The sequence below is a fragment of the Carassius carassius genome, chromosome 9, assembly GCF_963082965.1.
Source record: "Carassius carassius chromosome 9, fCarCar2.1, whole genome shotgun sequence".
Classification (NCBI taxonomy): Eukaryota; Metazoa; Chordata; class Actinopteri; order Cypriniformes; family Cyprinidae; genus Carassius; species Carassius carassius.
In genome coordinates this window covers 20846183-20867998 of record NC_081763.1, presented here as the reverse complement: position 1 = coordinate 20867998, position 21816 = coordinate 20846183, and the positions used below count along the sequence as shown (strand labels likewise).

The 21816-nt window shown below is 38.0% G+C and overlaps 1 protein-coding gene across 2 annotated transcripts in view; it reads right to left on the bottom strand.

Moving 5' to 3' along the window:
* Positions 1–21816, bottom strand: part of prkcbb (protein kinase C, beta b) — a 143432-nt gene that overhangs the window by 34494 nt on the left and 87122 nt on the right. For both annotated transcript variants that reach the window (XM_059558362.1, XM_059558361.1), the window contains exons 9-15: positions 19496–19636; positions 13581–13754; positions 10674–10765; positions 3425–3487; positions 2377–2515; positions 1651–1731; positions 1036–1143 (exon numbers count right to left, since the gene is read on the bottom strand). In XM_059558362.1, the coding sequence (XP_059414345.1) occupies positions 1036–1143; positions 1651–1731; positions 2377–2515; positions 3425–3487; positions 10674–10765; positions 13581–13754; positions 19496–19636 (798 nt within the window). The remainder of the gene's footprint in view (positions 1–1035; positions 1144–1650; positions 1732–2376; positions 2516–3424; positions 3488–10673; positions 10766–13580; positions 13755–19495; positions 19637–21816) is intronic.

The following is a 21816-nucleotide window of genomic DNA, read 5'->3' as shown; positions in this document are numbered from 1 at the left end:
ATTTTTTCAAAGCTGCTGAGAGCAAACTGCAATGACCATTGCTGCTTTTTTTCACTTTTAACTTTTTTCATTTAAAGCCACTTACAGTAGCTCAGGAAAAGGAATGATTTGTTAGCATGACCCTGTTGGTAGGTGTTATAAATACACCATTTTGCTGCATCTTTCTCCACTGATGATTACTTAAAAGGCGGCATGTTTTCTGATGAAATAAAACTAATGCCATTCCTAATGATAATGATTTTTTTATGTTTTTGAAAGAAGTCTCTTTTACTTTCCAATGATGCATTTATTTGCTCAAAATACAATAAATATGCTACTGAAATGCTATAACAATGTTATAACAATTTAAAATAAATATTTCCTATGTTGATATATTTGAAAATATAATTGGTTCCTGTGATGGCAAAGCTGAATTTTCCGCATTATTACTGCAGTCTTAAGTGTCACATGATCTTTCAGAAAGCACTATAATATGCTGATTTGCTGTTCAAGAAGAGTTTTTTTTACTCTCAAAACGCAATCTTATATAAGCATTTTTAATCTTAAAAAAATACTTTAATGTCTTTAAAGTGTTCATAGATTTTCTTCTTTTGTTTTTTAGCCTACATTTGGCCAAAATCTAGAAAAGATGATGCTGTCTTGGCTGTGACTAAGCACAGGGGGTTAAGATAGGCTACCAGATTTTTTTTTATTTTTCTTTTCGAGTAAAGAAAACGCTGTACTTTATTATTATTATTATTATTAGCCCATTATAGCCAAAGAATTTTTTTTTTTTTTTTTTTTTTTTTAAACATTATTAACTGGAATTTCTTCTTCTCAAACAGTTTAGGAACTGTAATAATACAAAGGAACACAGGAACAGAAATGCTGAAATATCGATTCTCCCAAAAATAATTTTTTCAAGCCCTGAACATTAGTGAATGATCATCATCATCATCATCATCAACATCATAACCAAATTGTGTTTGACATGTTCTTGCAGTGTGAGACAGGATGGACATTGTTTGAGGAATGTGATGTATACTGGTTGCTCACCCCTTTGCAGATAGCCACAGCTTCCTTGGACATGGATTTAGGATAGGACACATGGTGCTCCATGATGGACTGAAACAGCTCATCCTCATCCTCACCATCAAATGGGGGCTTTGGAAAGAGATAAAGAGAGAAGAGACCGAGAAGATGAGAGGACGATGCTGTTTGGTCGACAACATTAACATAGATTATTTCTCATTTGCTTGCAAATTTCCTATTTGTGTCCCTTTAACAGGACATTTGAAAGTCATCAACATAAAACTGCTTTTTTAAGTCTTGTTTGTTTAGCGGAGACTAGAAAAGAGAATTGTGACATCCTTTTGTCATGATAGCTCAGCAGTAGCAGTCCCCACTGGAAACAATTCAGACTTTTTTTCTCCAGCATTCAATGCTTGAGTTGTTTCAGAATGATTCATAAATAATTGACTGAGCCCGATAGGCATGAAATACTTGCCGTTAGTCTTGGGAGATTTGCAGAACGTAATTAATAAAAACTGACCTTGAGATAGCAAGAGGTGATTTACTGCAAGCAGCAGAGAGGAAATGAAACAGAGCGAATGAGAGAAGGCACAAACCCCTGACTTGTGCCTTCTTGATCTGGGTTATAATAATTCTTACCTGCCCAGCCAGCATCTCATAGAGCAGAACTCCAAAAGCCCACCAGTCCACTGACTTTCCATAAGGCTGGTAAGCGATGATCTGAAACAGACACACTCATGGGTGTGACTCCAAGGAAAACTGTAAATATTAATATCAATCCCAACGTGCACTCTGTCAAGAGTTTCAGAAGTGTTTGTGGTGTTTTCAAAATGTGTTACAAAGTGTCTTATGTACTGTACAGTGTCTTTCACACAATACGAAACAAGCAGTTTAAGCTTTGAAGACTTAAACTTTTGACTGAACTCAAATTCCTTCACTCTTACAGCATGTTGTGTCTTGGATTAGGAGTGTGTTGTTGATATGAATCCATCTTGGAGCAGTACCATCTGGTGTTCGGAGAGATGAGCGTGAGGTATCTAATTAATGTAACTCTCTACTGCATGACACTGCCTCTGGGTAACAAACCCATTTTCTTCAATACTAGCTCATGATGTATATGAGATAGCAATACAATGGTTAATACTGAATGGATGACTTTTAATAAAACAATATTTATGTTATGTAAGGTTAGATGAACTTAAATTAGTCTATGTGGATATGTGTGAGACCGTGTGCAGGTACAGTAGTGAAAGTCCTGGTAGATGTGCAAACGTCCACTAATTATACACACATGAAATATGTAGGCCACTGACTCTCCTGTGTCATCCAACACTTAAGCACTCAGAACCCTTTTTGAGCGCTCACCTCAGGGGCGATGTAGTCAGGGGTCCCACAGAAGGTCTTGGTGGTGATTCCATCAAGCATGTTCTCCTTGCACATGCCAAAGTCAGCAATTTTGATATGACCCTCAATGTCCAACATGACGTTATCCAACTTTAGATCTCTGATGTACAAAGATTTGAGAGGAGTCAGTGGAGAACACAAACAAGCAAGAACAAGGAACAACTGTGAGAAGAGAGGCTTTCATGGCCAATGATGTGCGAGTATGTATAAAAAAAAAAAAATTAATTAATAAAAAAAAACTGTTTTCAATATGAAAAGCTATTTAAACATCTTGTTGTGAAGTTGTGAAACTAGTCCAACAATGGAGACCAAATAGCCAAATAGAAAAATAGAAAAGCTCTTTTTATTTCGCCAGCAAAATCATCCCAAGTACACCTCATTATACTGGCCAACCCTAGCAGCTTCATAAAGAGAAGCACAGGTGAGCTTGATGAAGGAGAAAAGTGCTATGTAAAGAATGAGTGCTGTCTGTTTGTATAGTGGAAGCATGTGGTGGAGGATTACAGGCCACCATCCAAGGGCTCACTCGCTACACTGGTACAATTGAAAAAAAAATATATATATTTTGTAATGCAAGGAAACACAAGACAATTCAATACACTTTACTTTTTTAAAAAGTTGCATGTCATGTTTAATTAATCACAGCTCAAGATTTCTAATGTTTTTTGTGCACTAAAAAATTCTGGAAAGACTTATTGTGTTGTCAATGTTTCAACTGGCTGAATGATCGTCTCTCAGTTAAACAAACAGTACAATAAATTGAATGGACAGTAATTCCATCCCTCAAGGCCATTTTTTTGCATCAAACTGAATACAGCATCGACTAAGTTCAATTGCTCTGTGTAAGCAAGTGTGTTTTGGTGTGTGTTGCTCTGGAAGCAAATTGTCTAATATCTCAGCACCTCTAAAGACCCTTGTGGTGGCCATATTGAACAGTCAATTTTTATCAGGAAGACTCTTCTCACTTCTATATGTGATTGACGTGAGTTGCTGTCTGTGCTTCACTCACCTGTATATAATACCTTTCACATGCAGGAAGAACAAGCCTATGGCAATTTCTGCAGCATAGAACCTAAACACACACACACACACAAACACATACAATACACACACATCCGAATCAATATGAACATCTGAGCACAGAAAATGAATCCATTTAGTTGGTTTTCTTGGACAATCTTCATGGCCCGAAGTCTGGGCCAGGTGGGCATTACCAAAAAATAAACTGTCTTATCAGTGTATCGACTGTCCAGTCAGTCCTGACTGTCCACTGATTGTTGCAGACATCTGTCTAACAAATAATACAACAGTCTGATAGAGGTGTGTTTTCTGCTGAGAGCCTGGAAACTGGAGCAAAGAGAGATAAAGCAAACCAGATATCTGTTATTAATACAAGCATGCAGTAATCTTTTATTTATCAGGTGGCGTGTTTGTCTGTTCTATATTTTAGAGTAACATTTGAAGAGAATTAGCATTCGTGTTGAGTGACTAATGCAGCTGGGGGTGGAGCAGGAAACAGGCCTCACTACAGAGTCAGATTATATCAAAAGATAACTTCTGTTTCCAGGCCACAGCGGCTACCAGCCTCTGGATATCACCACTCAGAGAAAGAGACGGACAGAGAGAGAGAAAGATAGAGGTGATTTCACTCAACATTTGCAACACTTTCACATAAATTCCGCACACACCATTCACTAACAACCTGCAATCAGGCACTAACGACACTGGAACAGTATATCAATTACTTCACTGTCATTCTTTTCAAACATGCTTCCTTTCTTTGGGGGTCTCTAAATGCCACCTAAAGATATCAGTTATCAATTTATTAGTTAAAAAATGTATTAAAAATGATGAATGCATTATTTTACTGTTACAATTAAAATTTTAAGCATGCATTATATAAAGAGGTCAAAATGGCAAGTGATGTATTAAATGTACTTTTTTGTTACACAAAACATTTTAAATAAACAGCTGTACGTATATTTGCTAATTTGAAAAGCGGTTATTTTTATATTTTATATTTTCAGGGCCGTAGCTGGGGTTTGCGAGGCCCCGGTGCAGGTTGTACCAGTAGGCCCTGTCTGAAATTGTGTAATTTGTATGTTCATTCTATTTATTTATTTGTGCTGTTTGCACAATGTTTACGGTTTTTCAGGTTTGTAGGTGTCCAGGTACAGAAACCGAATAATAAAATGTAAAATAGCACTGCATAGTCTTCACTTTTAAAATTTTATATACAATCAAATCAAAACGTATTCAGACATTTCTCACAGTTTTTAGCTATAGTTTAGAAAATGGTAATAAAATATGACAAGAACTCAGAGTTAAACTGTCTGAACAAACTCATCTTGATAAAGGTTTGTAATGTATTTACAATCAACCAAAACATCAGACAACTGTTGGTCTGACAATATTTTCACAACTATCAACACTTTGTTGACCAATTACCAAACAATGCTTAATTTTGTCCAGTCTGTGGTGTTTTTTTAATTTCACTAGTAGTACACTGTATGAAGAATTTTGGGGTATAATATGTCACAGTTCAATTTATTTTGCTATACTCACTTACATAAATTAATTATAGTGCCCTGCACCTTAAAAAAAATATCAAAAATTATATCTGCTGTCTGAATAATTGTTGGTTTGACTGTAGATTAATTCTTCTCTCTGAACGTGGAGAAGACAAAGGAGATTGTTGTAGACTTCAGGAGAACACACACTCAGCACGTTCCTCTGACCATCAACGGTGTGACTGTGGAGAGAGTGAGCAGCACCAAGTTCCTGGGTGTGCATATAACAGAGGACCTCTACTGGACTGAAAACACCGCAGCACTGGCTAAGAAATCACAACAGCGTCTCTACTTCCTCCGCAAACTGAGGAGAGCCAGAGCCCTGGCCCCCATCATGCACACCTTCTACAGAGGCACCATCGAGAGCATCCTGACGAGCTGCATCACTGTGTGGTATGGCACCTGCAACGCGTCCTGCCGAAAGACTCTGCAACGCATAGTGAGAGCAGCTGAGAAGATCATTGGTGTCTCTCTCCCCTCCCTCCAGGACATTTATGGAACACGTCTCACCCGCAAAGCCCTCTGCATCACAGGTGATCCCACTCACCCATCACACAGCTTCTTCAGCCTGCTACCATCAGGGAGGAGACTGCGGAGTCTCCAGGCCAGGACCAGCAGACTGAAGGACAGCTTCATCCACCAGGCTGTCAAGAAGCTGAACTCCCTCCCGAACTTGCCCCCCCTCCCCTCTTCTGCCCCAGGCACCACTGAACTATGAACCCCCCCCCCCCCCCCCCACACACACACACACACTAATTATATGATGGCATGCACTAGTCACTTTGTGCAGCATTGGTCTGCTCACTACCTCATTCAGCATGGAACTGACGTCATTCCACTACCTCATCAGTGAGTTAAATAAAATAACTGCTCTTGAGCCCTTTGTCACTTGTCACTTTAATCAGACTTAATAAGATATTTTTAATAAGGGATTTTTTATGCACTAAAAATCTATTATCTGCACTGTTGTTCACTTAATTGATTTGCACTATATCTGTCATTTGCCTTGCGCTGCTTTATTTAACTGTATTTTTAATTTTATTATATGCCTTTTTTTTTACATTCCCTTATTGTATAGTTGTATCTACATTTTATATTTGATCTAGATTTTTTAGGCTTTAATGTTAATGTTATCTGTATGCACCGGGGTCTGAGAGTAACGCAATTTCGATTCTCTGTATGTATGTACTGTACATGTGGAAATTGACAATAAAGCAGACTTGAACTTGTTAAAACTACTGTGCAAAGTAATTCAGTCAAGAGCAGTGAGTGATTTTCTTTCTTTCAATTTCTTGAATTTGGATTTACATTACAGCAGCTAGTACCGTATTTTCCGCACTATAAGGCGCACCTTTAATGAATGGCCTATTTTAGAACTGTTTTCATATATAGGGCGCATCGGATTATAAGGCACATGGAATAGAAGATACTGCAGTCAAACGTTTGACTGGGTTTGCGTTATGCATCCACTAGATGGAGCTGTGCTAAAGGGAATGTCAACATTTTGTCACAGTGCCTTGATCCATATATAAAGCACTACGGATTATAAGGTGCACTGTCCTTTCTTGAGAAAATTAAAGGCTTTTAAGTGCGCCTTATAGTGCGGAAAACACGGTAGCTAAATTAGGCGTGGTCGCTTTAAGAGACAATGAATGCATTCAATATCCCACTAAACAATGGACGTTGGACAAACGTGCAGATCATGTCTATATTAGGTCCGTCGGTCCATGACCATTTCTGAACATCTATTCGATGTCCAAACTAGGTCCACTATTTGATAGGTCCAACTATGACCTAACTTGGACGTAATCTTGACGTTCAACATTTGACCTTTGAACTGGGTAATTTTTTGGACGTCATTTGGACGTCTATAACAGGTGCAGGAAATTTACATGATTAATATGTAATTTTTTTTATAGGGCCTATGAACATGATTAATACATGAAGAGTTCAGATGCAAAAGCCTCTTAGTGTCATCTGAAATTTTCTTCTAGAATGATCATTTTTATCAAGCTTGTATATTTAAGTTCAGTAATAAGTGAAAGTACTTTACTATACAGGCTTTATAAAAATTATAATTCTAGAAGAATTCCAGATGGCACTTAGAGGCTTTTGCATCTGAACTCTTCACATACAGATTATTTATAAACAAACACAATTTATTATGTGAATGCCTATTTATTTATTCAGGTCATATTTTTTTTTTTGGTTTTTTATATTTTCCTGTTTTTCTTTAACTGGTTTATTTAAAGTAGCCTAATCAAGTTATTTCTTTATGCATACATGTATTTTTGCATGTATCCGTTTATTTATTTAGAAATGCAATTTGTGGGAAATTATAGTTCAGAAAATAGATTCTTGGTAGTATGTATTAGGCCTATCCTCCTTATTTCTAATTTAAAAAGAACCAACAGCAGCTAAAGGACAGGAAAGGACAACTCTCTATCAAGGGCTTTGGATTTCAACCAAAGAGACAAAAAACAGTCAACATCACTCTGATTGGTTCGAGGCAGCACATCATCATAACCCAAGCAGTAAATGCCACTCTGATTGGACGAGGCAAAACGACGCATTTCGCGCGAGTGTTCAATCATTGCAAAATGATGGCACAGCTTTTCAGCCTGCATCGCTGGTGAATTTACTTTTGAATAAAGATGAAAATGGTGATACTGAATTGTGATTTTTTTTTGTATTTGTATAACTGTAGTGTTGTATGTAGTCCCATGTTTCCAGAGTGTGAAGGACATGTTTTCTTTGCCAGTTAAATTGCCAGTTAATTTTCCTGTAGCTTTGTTTGACTAACAGCTAGTTTATTAACTGGAGATGCATACGAAGGTATACAAAGGTGTAATGCATTTCCTGTTGAAACTAGAAGTTGAGCCAAAACTACAGGAAAATTAACTGGCACAGAAAGCATGTCCTCCACCCTCTGGAAACATGGGGCCACAGTTATAGAAGTTATAAAAACGACGTCCAAAATAAGTTTAAATTTTATGTTGAAAAGACATCCACAAACGACCACATTTGGACTATAAATAGCCTTTACATGGAGGTCCCACAGACGTCAACATTAGACGTGCGAAAGACGTTGAAAAAAGATGTCACCTGGCATTACAAAACAACCCCTTCAATGGACTGAATATGCACGTTCAAAAATTACATGAAAAAGATGTCAATCCGACGTCACATTGCACAGTGGGATAATACACATCTGATTTTTTTCTCAACTGTTTACTTTCACCTTTGACATAACGATAGTTTTTTTGAACATACTTTCCAAGATGGGTATTTTGACATATTTTGTATGTATATGTCGGTACAAGAGCAAAAAGAGCTTTCGTGACGACACACAGCAGTGGTCTGTCAACTGTCCTGATTGTCTTTTTAGGCTGGCCTCAGCCAGACGGTTGAGATAACCTGTGGACCCCCTCAGCCGTGGGCCCCTATAATTATCACCACCTTTCACCCCACTAGCGACAATTACTGTAATTGTTTCATTCAACTTCACTTTAAAAATTTTAAACGCACAGTTGTAAACGTCTATTTATTTGTCAGTTTTAAGTGGTTACTTTTATAATAATTACAGTTTTTTGTTTTTTACATAAAACAAGTTTACAACATTTTTAAATAAACAGTTGTTAATACTGTACATATCTTTATTTGTCAGTTTTAAAAGTGAATAGTTTAATTTTAATTACTGTATGTTACATTCAACTACATTTCAAAACATTAAATTGTTTTAAATTGAAAATAACTTAATTTACATTTTTATTTCTTGAATTAAAACATTGATAATTGATTTCTTTCTTAAATGTTTCAGCAGTATTCACAATACTCCATACATTTTTATGTAAATCAGGTTCATACAGTACTTTGAGCTTCATTCACAAAACTCAGCAATTGTCTGCCACATTTAACACTGTGTTATTACCATCTGTGCTAATAGTCACTAAATGGCTTCTCGTTTAAGATGAGACGTTTGTGTACATTTTGTGCATAGCAAATTATGGCTATACATGCATATACTGAGAAAAAAAGGGAGGAGGTGCTAAGTAACAAGAAAATAATAATTGTATCTAAGAATCAATAGGACTGAATCTCATTATATCATAATACAAGCAAATACTGAAGCACTGTATTCCATAACCATTGTGGACTTTTGCATCTGAAAACCTGGATCTATTCCATTACCGACAGCTACAAAGTGCTGCAACTGTTCCACATCCTCCTCCCTGGCACTGGGCGCTCATAATCAACCTGACCTTTGAACTGCACTGAGCTCCATACCCAACACAATGACAACGCTGCACTCCTCCACAGAGACAGGCTAATTCTTTATGATAAAGGGCAGACAGCAAGCTGAAAGCAGAGCAAATAGACATGAAGCTTGTTAGATGTGGAAACAGAGTGTGGTTTTGAGAGGAGATTACCGCAAAGGTCAGCTCAGTCATCTACTGCCAAAGAGCCTCCCATACAGAGATCACCCTCAAACGCCTGTCTGTTTGCTGATGGTTCTTTCTCTCTTTCTTCAAATTAGTTACAGTGTGGTTAACAGGAATTTCAGCTTGGATGTGATCACTTTACTGAACTCAGGCATCAGACTATGTCAGACAGTCACTTGTAACGTGCTTTGTGAATGCAAAATGAAGTCTGAGTTCACTTTATTAGTAAGAGAACAACTCTTATTTTAAATGCAAAAAAATATATATATCCTCATATTCATCTGCCTCAACTCAATACCTCATCAAACAACAGGGAGGAGAGATGTATAGATGAATAAAGTGCTACAGGGAAGACTTATTCTTGTAGGCAAAAGACACAGAAATTATTTGGCATTTTAGCACTTCCAGGTGCATTGTCCCAAAAGTCAACAGATTTAAAAAATCTATTTATGTTTAAATGCTTGAAGTACAGTCTATGGTCTGTGGCTAGGTTGCAAAAAATGTTATTAACAAAACATTTAATTTTCAAGAAGTGCTTGGTTGGCCTACAGAAATATGACATCATTGCAGCACTCTATAGAGCTGCAGAAATACAGCTAAAAAAAAAGAAGAGTGAAAGAGAAAGTTAGAGATGGGGGAAACGAAGGTGTACCTTCGTACACCTAATTATGAATTATGCTGAGTAGACAGCTCATATCTCCAACAGGAGGGCACTGAGGAAGAGGAAGAGAAAAAGCTCCAGCAGCAGCAGCAACAGTGGGTCAAACTACTTTGAGGTCACTTTGAAGTGACAACACAGCACAGCGGGAAACTCTTTCTGCCCTACGAAATGTCCCTCCTTTCCACCCATCATCCAATTGGGCAATAACAAGGAGAGCACCTGTTCATTCTACAGAGTGTGTTAGCTGGATGAATTCAACCACATTCACATTACACGAACTGACACGCATTGGTGAGCTCATCATGAACCAATCAATGTGCTCATCGATGAACTAATCGGTGAGCTCACGGTGAAATAATCAGCTAATTGATTGAAAGCTTGTCAGTGAGTTCAACTGTGAACAAGTTCTTTGAAGTCAACAGTTAACGTTGGGGAATGAATCAACTTTCTGGTGCATCATCGACTCAAAGGAATCGTCGGTCAGTAACATTAGCCATTCATCTGATTTTGAATTGATGAATCTGAAAATGCCACATCTTTGCAGTGTGGCCACTATGCAGAGACAAAGATGAGAGCTGTACTCACACAGCATGGGGTTCCTTAAACTTGCCGACCTGCTGGATATGATACATGAGATCCCCACCACTGATGTATTCCATGACAAAGTACAGTCGGTCCTGTAGATACACAGAGACAGTAGGGTAAGAGACAAACACAGGACAGGTGAGAAAAGATGACAAAGAGTAAGACGGTTGAAGTCGCTTGCAACACAGAGCCGTTCTAGAAGTTTATTTGATTACTGTTGGGTCAAATGAGTGTCAAAATAAATTTTGGAATAAAATAGGACGGAATAGTTTGGTACCAATTTAATTACGGTTTCTTCAATTGTGGGGGAAGTCATGGCCTAATGGTTAGAGAGTCGGACTCGCAATCGAAGGGTTGTGAGTTCGAGTCTCGGGCCGGCAGAAATTGTAGGTGGGGGGAGTGCATGTACTGTACAGTACTCTCTCCACCCTCAATGCCCTTGAGGCGTGTGTGTGTTCACTGCTCTGTGTGTGTGCACTTCGGATGGGTTAAAAGCAGAGCACGAATTCAGAGTATGGGTCACCATACTTGGCTGTATGTCACGTCACTTTTTTCACTTTCAGCAACTGCAGAGCATTCTATTTGTGGTTGACTAAAAATCTGATCTGTCATAACAGTAATTCACCCAGCAACTGGATTTAACATTTCACTGAATGTTTTTTATTCACTAAAAGAACTGACATATAGAAGTAATTCAATTGGGAACTGGATGGAATTTGTTATGCTGTATATTTTTGATTTACTAAATAGAATCATCTAATTTTTCTGGGAACTGGACAATACTGGGCTCATCATTTATTTTTGATTCATTGGAAAAGTGCTGGCTCATGAGATTCATTTACGCAGGAATTGGATTAAACTGTTTGCACTGAACGCTTTTGATGGGGGGGGGGCATTTAGTAATCTTGTAGACATGCTGTATACTTTTGATTTAATAAAAAAAGATTCAGCCTGTAAGGGTTATTTGTCTGGGAACTGGACTCCATTGGGCATGTTGTATCTTTTGGGTTCATTAAAAAAAAAAGTCAACTCAAAGGAGTTATTCGTTTGGGAATTTGACAGAACATGTCTGTTTCAGTGAAAATACAAATTCAGGAAACAGACTACAACAGACAAGTTGTATATTTACGCGCTGCAAGAATATTTACTTTTAGTGACACAACTCTATAATACATTTTTAACATCCACACACACACACGTGCACATCCACACACTAATACACAAAACAAATCCCAGGGCCAAAATCCAAAAATCAAAACACACTGGACGTCTTCATATCTGCAAGTTTCAGCCACATTTTCCCTGGGCTCCATTTTATTGGCTTTCTTCCTGTAATGATGAGGCTTATTTTGCATCAGTTGCGGGTGGTGTAATTTCCTGTGGTGGTGGTGTGTGTGTGTGTGTGTGTGTGTGATGGTCAGGGGAATTAGAGTCAGGGAGGATTAAGAGACTGAAAGTGATGAAGAGTGTGAGGGGGAGACGGACTGCTATGCAGCAGTGCTTAAAGGAGGTCCCATCACTGTCAGGCAGGAAAGACGGCAGGCGGGAAAGAGTCTTTACCTCACTCCACTACACACCAACTACCTAAAGCCCTACGACTTCAACACATCAGCATAAACATCCACACACACACACACACACACACACACATGACTAACTCCCCATTATAGGCTTGAGGATAATCTACATGACTGCAGCTGTTTGGCGGTCAAATACCTCCTGTGACTGATCCCCCTCCAAAAAAGAAATGCCTTCCCAACACCCCACTCGAATATCTTGGAGCTAACCGGGCTTTATTTGCTCTTAACGAATGCATGAGCGAAGGAGGAGATGATTTAGTGACGTAGCTTCATTTGAGATCCAATGCATTTCCAGAAAAATCAGGCATAAAAGAGCTTCGGCTGTGTGACGTCACAACCTTTTCCTCCCCCGGAGTCTCCTCAGTTTCTGACTCAGTCCTCTCTATCCTTTAACTCTCACTTCCTGTCTCGATTTCTCCATTTCTCGCTATCTTGCTGTCGGTGACAGGGGCTCATGCGGTGCTCAGTAGGATGTTGAGAGATGGTGATGCTGCCTGTCACAGCTCTGCTGTGGCCACCTATGAGTGTGTGGCGCGCTGCCCCCCGTGAGCATGTCACATTCCCATGACCACACACACACACACACACACACACACTCACACAAAAACACCATTCTTATCAATGTACAAATGACTGCAGTTTTTAAGCTGCTTGTGGGGGATGGGGAGGGATGAATTCAAGTGTGTGTGTGTGTGTGTGTGTGTGTGTGAGTTTGTATGTGTGTTTTGTCATGTGCTACAAAGTTAAAAGAACACAAAGTGACATGTGCCCAGGCTTAAGCTTATGTCAGAGGATATACATTGAGAAGAGAGGAGCAAAAAGAGATGAGTTGAGAAGAAAAAGTGAGGTGACAAGATGCTATGAATGAAGAACAGGAGAAGAGACGAGATGAGATTAAATGAGATGAGACAAGATGTGATGAGGATAAAGAAAGGAGAGGAGATAATATGAGATATGAGAAGAAGATAAAAGCAGATGAGAGGAGAACAGAAGAGGAGAGAAGGGAGAAAACAAGAAAAGACGAAGAGGAGAGGAGAGCAAAAGAGATGACATGAGAAAAAAAGAGGCGAGATTCGTCTACATGAGACATGGAGAGAAGATCAAAATAAACAACATGAAATGAGAAGAGAGCGGCAAAGGCAAAGAGCAGAGAAATTAAGAGGAGGGAATTAGGTAAGAAGAGAAGAGGAGAAGGAAAGATGAGGTAAGGAGAGCAAAAGAGATGACATGAGATGAGAGAAGGCGAGATGAATCTTTGACATGAAATGAGATGACAGCAGAAGAGACGAGACGAGGTGAGAAGAGATGAGACAAGAAGTTGCAGTACCATGGTCTGAAAGCAGGAGTGCAGCTGAGTGAGGAAGGGTGGTTTTCCTGCCAAGGCCAACACTCTCTTCTCCACCATAGTGCATTCTACATCATCATCCTGGATCACCACGTCCTTCTTCAGGATCTTTATGGCAAACAGATCATCACCTCCCTTTCTCTCGGCCAGCATCACCTAAGAAAAGACAGAGAGAGAGAGAGAGAGAGAGAGAGAAAGAGAGCGTGAAGGTTTCAGGGATGTTCACAGTTATGTAACCATACACATAACTGAAGCATTTGAGTGAACTAGCAGGAGGAGATGAGCAAAGCAACACTGTAACAGCACATGAGCTTCATTTATTAGCAGAAGATAGACTGGCCTTTGACTGTGGATTAATACAGTAGTGTTTACACTCATTCTTAGCATGTTTAGGGCATGTTAGGCCAGAGAACATAGCTGCAGTTTAGGCACAGATGATATAAAAGACAAAGAGAAGTGATGGACAGAAGAGATGAAGCGCTTGTACACACGTGAAGACAATAACGAGCAGATCTGAGTGCGGCACAACGGCATGGTGAAGGAAATTTTGAGTGATGGGAGGGCAGATTTTAATTATGCTCATTTTTAGTATTGAGCCTGAAGGCGCATGTACTACAGAGAAAAGACAACCAGAGAGAGAGGGATAAAAATGGAAGAAAAAAAGAGTGAGAAAGTTCAAAGACTAGAGTAAAAAGACTGCACTGAGTCAAAGAGCAATAGAACTGAGGGAAGATGAAAAAAATAAGTGAAAGATTAATATCATAAACATTAAAAAGTTTTTATATATAACCATTTATATATAACACAATTTATCCAACATACATTTTTATAACTCCAAAATGAGAAAGAAAAAAATAAAAAGATGTTAAAGGGTAAATAAAACTTGCCAGATAGATAACATTAAAACAATCAGAACAGAGCGAAAAAATAAAATTAATTTCACCATCATCACAAAATGTAGCTCATGCCAATTAGCATATCAAATACTAACACTAAAGCTAACGTACAACGTAAATACACTATAAAACAAAACTAAAACTAAATAATAGTGACAGCATGAAAAAAAAATCATTGTAGATTAAAAAATTTAATTACAATTAAAAGAAAAAGAAAAAAATAAATACATTTAAACACAAGTATAATCACAACTATAATTCCACTGAACACAGAACAGTCAAGCCATTCAAAAACATTTCCTGTAATATTGAAACGTCTGTTAAAACATCTGTTACCATACAAACATAGATGACCTAGATGTATGAAATTAAACGCTGATTTGAATCGATACCATTCAAAGGAAAACAAATACAACACTTTAAGCTTTGCACTGTGGTGCTTGACTTACTACAGTATATTACATCCATATGCAAATGAAGTCATTTTTTTCAGTAGCATGACAGTAGTGTAACCATTTTCAAAACTGTGTCTCTTTTCCAATAACAAGCTACTTTTTTTCAAGTAATGGCAGTGTAGCACGACAAGGGAGTAAACAAACACGCTCTTCTAAAATATCCTCTCTCTCTCATATATATAGTGCCAGAAAATCTGATTCTTTGTAGTGAATTTGTTCATGTAAATAAACCAATTAAAAAAAATAATTAATTTGAGCTCCTATGTGGCGTTTTAGGATGTTTTTATATGTACATCAATCTTATGTTTTTCAGGTTGTGGAAAGAGTAGCTTGACTGTAGCATAACTAATTATGTGTATTTTGTAGTTTGGAAAAGCTACAGATTCAAATGAGCTCCTCAACACTTTTAATGTGTGTGTGTGATGATTTTAAACCCAATCCAATATGCCTCACACAGCCACAGTACTTCTTGTCATCAAACCAATAGCGCTTCATCAGTGTGTGAAAGCATTTCTCAAATACCTTCCCTCATTCTGCGGCAAGGTCAAGAGAAAAACCTGACGGAGGAAAACTAATGCTTGAAGAAACTTTATGGACAGTCTGGCTCTGCCATTTAGCTTTCTCTTGAAAATAAATGCACATATTGAAATGAGCAGAGTTATTTCAGTGTAAAGACAGCCCCAGATGGACATCTTGTGACTGGCAATGGGAAAAGAGAAGCGATTCACTTCAACATTATAGAGGACACCATCTGCTCCTTTACACCCTAACACACACACACACACACACACACTACTCTGGCAGAATAGCAAGCAGGTCATATCCATTCCAACGCATTCATTACCGTTGCATACCTGTTTAGAAAAACTCGCATCGAACCAAAGATACACGACTGCACACAGTGCTCCAAAGTCTCAAGGACATTGTCAGTAAGTGCAGCCACACAAAAGTATCTGCTGGACCCTGGATGAGAACTGCTCTAGGACCAGCATATTCAAGGACAGATACTGATCAATGATCATGTCTCAAACTGTGAGATCTGCTTCGAACTCATAATCACAACTGGACTTGTGAAAGTGCACATCTGTCAGCTTTTCAAGCTCCCTCTGCTGAAGGCTCATCATCATGGAATCTACAGTCTTTTTGGCAACACGCCATTTTTTTTAAATCACTGAGCAATATCAACACTGTCAATCCCCCATTTACTATTCTAAAATATATATTTTTAACATATTAAAATATATTTTCTTAGGATCTTGGTCTTTTTTTCCAATAAAAGTACCTCAACATCGCTAAAAACAAGAAAAATACCTGAGAAGCAAAACTGCGTAAGATATTAAGACGGGATAGGGATAGTTTTGGGTGAGCTATCCCTCTAAGTTCAAATTTCCTTAGTAAATTGTAAAATTTTCTTTTTTTACAGTGAAAATATAACAGAAGTAACAACAACAAGTAACAAGTAATGGCATTTTGATTAAACATTACAACCACACTAATTATTTTAAAAGATGAAGCATGAATGGATGAAGCATTCACAATATAATCTATAGCATGCATTTAGAAAACAGATTTTTTATTTCATGCTGTCTTTAAACCTCACTTAATTTTTTATCTAAAAAAAAAAACATCTGCCAATCGTAAGGCTTACAGGTGATAACTGACAGGCAAGTTTAAGGCGGTTTCTTTAATATTTTTGACTGCCTCATTAGAAAGAACTGCGTCTTTTTCTTAAATCAGACATCACAGCTTGTGCTATGCTTACTGTTGGCTACACCGGAATGAGGCAAGAAATCAAGGTCTTAATATCATATGAAAACGCAATAAATCCATTTTGATTAATTTGAGAAAAAATTTGTTTCCTTTACCAAGAAAGTGGCAAGAAGAGAAAAACACTATTTTCTGTTTCAAACTCTCACATAGATGGTTTAGGTTATAAAAACATAAAAAAAAATTAATCCTGGTTTTGATTTTCAAAGATTTATTATAAAATTGTATTATTATTTTTTCCCAAAATGCAATTACAGCAACAAAATAAAATGTAATCATGAACAAGAACATGAACAACAATATCACATTAAACCACAGAAATTAAAAAATTATATTTCCCTTACTTTCAGCTTCCAAAAGTGCATTCATCTTTGCCATGTTACATTCATTTAGTTGACAAGTGCTATGTGCTGTATTAACAAAAACATAAATGGCATTAATAAAAACACTAACACTGACAAGCCACGCAATATCATCGATCTACGGCTCTGTGTATTAAATGAATCTGAATAATTTCCATCTGAAAGCACGTGATGGAGATTTACCGGTACTATTAATCAAAGAACCGGCTTTACTGAAGAGATGCGCATGACAATCACATGTAATTTATCGTGCAGCCCTTGTTTGCTGATCACAAAGTACAAAGTAGTTGAGGAAAACTAGGATGCAGGGTGTATTCAGAGTGCCACCATTACTGTCTAGAGTGCATGGAATGGTGCGCCGTGATTGATTGAGAGGATATATCGCATTCTGCAAAAAAGGGAGACTGGCGTTTGTCCTGGTTTTGAAAAAAAGGTTGAAAACATGACCTAACAACTCTGCGAATATCACATTTTGCGTAAAATTTTAAACTGACTTTTCAATACTGACCAGATATAATACTGATTTTGGCGGAAACTTATATGATGCTGCTAAAGATAATATTATCTGGTGTAATAAAATGTGTTTATCTGGTTTAAGGTTAAAAAAACACATTATTTTCCACATAATGTACATTATTGTTTCTTCTCTATGCCCCGCCTTCTGAAACACATAGATCTTTACAAAGCTCGTCGCTCTGAAAAGCGAGGTCTGCTCTGATTGGCCAGCTATCCAGTGTGTTGTTATTGGCCGAATACCTCAAGCGTGTGATGGAAATGTTTCACCCCTTAACATATTGTGATGCCCTGTCCGGCCAGAGCGACAAGACATAAACAAACAAAAACCAAAAAAAAAAACATTATAAATGTGATATAAACATGATTATGGAATGATATTGCGGACATTATTCAAAAGGCATTGCAAATTGTATTTGCAATTGCATTTTCAATTTGTGGACGCATAAAATGTGACATAATCCAAACGCAAATGCAAATCGCGCATTACCGTTTTCATTTTCGATTAAGTGAACACACAGTGTCTGCCAAATTTAAAATGGAAATGCAAAGTCCGTTTGCAATTGTGTTTTCCATATCTTACGAGGTATGAGCCTGTCATATTTAAATAGCAATATTAATTACCACATTTGCCTTTTCGCTCTCTCTGCACTGTGCATGTAAACTGCCAAAACTCAAATGGAATGGCAATACCTTTTGCATTTGAATTTCCAACGTCTACACCTGTCAATCAAGTGACAGGGGTGGGGCCATTTTATTGGGCGTGTTTGCATTGGGAAGTGAAGATCGTACTAAAATGTACCATGTTTTTACTAGGGTAAATATAAGTTAACGATAGTGTTTATAATTAAGCCACAGTAGCCACAAATGTACAGTTGTCTGAGACGTTATGAAATGTTCTTTAATATCATGACCCCATAAAATGTAGTCAGTGTTCTGCTATTGTTTATTTTCATAATAGGTAAAAACAGGCCACACGTTAAGATAGTCACAGATCTGATACTTCAGTGTAGCTTAGTAGCTCAGTGGTTAGTGACTGTCATCTCTAATGGCATACTGTCTTTTAGCGCGTGTTCGAAACCCGGGCCAACACAGACGTTCTTTATTTTTTTTGTTTATCCTACTGATGTAGACATGTGGGGGTGGGTTTGAATGAGCCATTTTAGGGTTGTGTGGATGAGTCTTAACTTTTATAAAAAATATCTCTGTGAATTTGAGACTTTAGTCTTTGCAACTTTACAGATTTCTTCACGCACCAAGACCTTGTAACACTCCAAAGAGAAAGGAAAAATTGAAATCGCATCATATTACCCCTTTAAAATGGTTTAAATTGCATTTTGGAACCAAACTCTTCATTTGCTTAAGGATCTGTCGAAATTTTTACTGGAAAACAAATACCGATTAAATCACTATTTGTTTTCAGAATGCAAGTTCTGGCAGACTTCAGCACTGACCTTGCTCTCTGAACATAAATCTATTAGCCTGCAGAGAACCTCAGAGTCACGTACAGACATTTGTGTGTGACGTTTGGTAGCCTCTGAGAATGAAGATGCAGCACCGAACTGGACAGGTCAGTCTGTCAGATGCAACAGTGAGGCTGACATTTCATTTGTGGTGATGTGGACAACATCAAACAGTCTTGGCTAATGATGCTGACAGAGGTCTAGCACTACACCTCAACATATCAATATCATTTTAAAATCCTGTTGCCATGGCAACTGGCAGCAACTGGAACATGAGCCCACTCACCCTCCTATTTCCCCTCTCTCTGTCTTTTAGCCTGCGTTCCAGTAATCTTAGTTGTTTAGAGTGACCTCACGGCCAGACTACCTGCTGCTTCAAGCACCAGTGAGCCTACCTGAGAAACACTTAGAGACAGAGGGAAAGAACAGGGCGAGAGTTACCTTTCCAAAGCTGCCCTTGCCCAACACCATGAGAAAATTGAAGTCGGACAGTTTCATGCGGTCCCGGTTGCCATTGCTGTCAAATTTGGAGATTGTGTTGGAGGAAGAGCCTTCTATTTTGCTGGGACCAATTTTAGCTCTCTGTAGGGAAAGAGCAAAAAGAAACGGTAAGCTGGTGTTAGACTGGGGTCAGAGACAACACAGACACGTTTGTTTTTTTTAGCACTCCGGCGACTTTCATTTGACTGAGCTAATGATATTTTATTTCCCCTACTCCAAAAACCAACATTACAGAAACCTACACTCTCAGACAAAAATAAATAAAAATATAGAAGCTGTCCCTGGGGCAGTGCCCTTTGAAAAGGCACGAATGTGTACCATTTAGGTACCCCTTAACGGTAAATAAGGTACAGAGGTGTACCTTTCGAAAGAGTATTGCGCCTGTGAAAGCTTTAGTATTTTTTTTTCTGAGAGTGTAGAGACACACCAATATTAAAATTCTGGCTTGCATTCTTTGCAATAAGTTGATAATTATTTTCATGTTACGGCTGTAAACAGATAAAGGACAATATTAAAATACTATAATACACTGTCTAAATAAACACAATGACTACTTAAAAGCAAGTAAATTTAGGCATCACAACTTTACAATATTCAGTATGAGAAATGAATATTGATTTTGATTATATTTAATAGTGTTAATCTTGAACATAAGCCAATAACTAATATAATATACTATTCATCCCTAAAATATAAATGCATGAAAAAAAGACCAACATTATTTATATATGTTGGTATATAATACTGATAAAATACAAATATTTAATATTGGCTTACTGTGGTACACATATTGCACCAATTTGTTCATAAAAAGTATTTTTGGGTTCACAGATTCAGTTAACAAATCATTACAAGTTGTATATACACATACTGTATATTGTACAGAAACTTGTTAACATTTTTAGATTTTCATCAAGACATTTACTGTTTATTAAAAGCTAAGCACATTCTCCATGACTCAAGCTAATGGCTTTCATTTTTAGTCTTTAACTAGCTGACAGCGACAACTAAGCCTCAACATTACTGCAGCATATGCACTTGTGAAATAAGCTTCAAACTTTTAAATCTAGCCATCTTGTCTTCATATATGCAGTGTGGATGCTGCACACTGGTGGTGGATGAGGAGATACCCCTTGACAATGTAAAGCACTTTGAGTGCCTAGAAAAGCACTATATAAATGTAAATAATAATTATTATTATTGTTACTTTCTTAAAGTTTGAGAGAGCAGCAATGAGGAAAGACCAATGGAATAGTGAAAGAGCAAAAGACTGCAAGTATACAGTGGGGAATAGGAAAATTACAAACATAACTGCTCCATATGTATACCCAACCACCATTACATCTAAATTTCTAGTCTTTTTCTTATTTTCCTCCGATCGTTTAATGGTCTACAAAGTGAAGGTGATTTCAGGGTTTACTATCCTTGTGGGGACATTTATGCCACAGCCTGACATGACTGACATCTATTGTTTGTTTCTCTCTGTCGGTTGCTGAATTTCTTAAGCAGGTCCATTCATCACATCCCTGCTAAATCAGTCAAAAACATGGTTCAGCAAATGCTGGGTAAACCTGTCATCCAGACTGCAGATGAAGCCATTTTTGGCTATTGTGTGCATGTGTGAAAAAGACAGCATGTGTCTATAATACAAAGAGAAACATTAAATATGTTTTTGGCAGCATTTGTAAAACAGCTCTAAAGTGTTTGTTAGACACAGAGGAAGTGGGTGTGTGTCGGTTAAACTGTGGCAGTTTGTGTGTGTGTGTGTATCTCTCGCTCTCTCTAGGTGAACGTTTAGTTTCTGGCAAGAATCTCACTGCCCAAGCTGGCATGCTACGGAATAACAGACGGCCTGTGTAAATGTCTGTGGTTCCTTCTGTATTAAGTGTGTGTGCGGTCACAGGGCACAATCATTAGGCCCCGTCGGCTGCAAACTGAGGGGAAGTGTCCTGCCGATTTTCCTTGTTCACCAACATTCTCCTTCACAGTCCACTGAGAACTGATCCATTATCTACAGCTGTGAGCCAATCACACCTACAGCAGCCTAGCAACAGGTCACACATGCACACGCGCGCACACGCACACACACACACACAAATGCACTAAAAGCTTTTCTCATTCACAAGACATATAAACACAGCACTTGGGCTGACACAAAACACAACAAGGATGACAAGACTCCGGACTTATTTAGCTTTTTATCGCGTGGTTTCAGACTCGATCGGAATCGGACGTTACCTCCCGATCAGGACTCGGACATA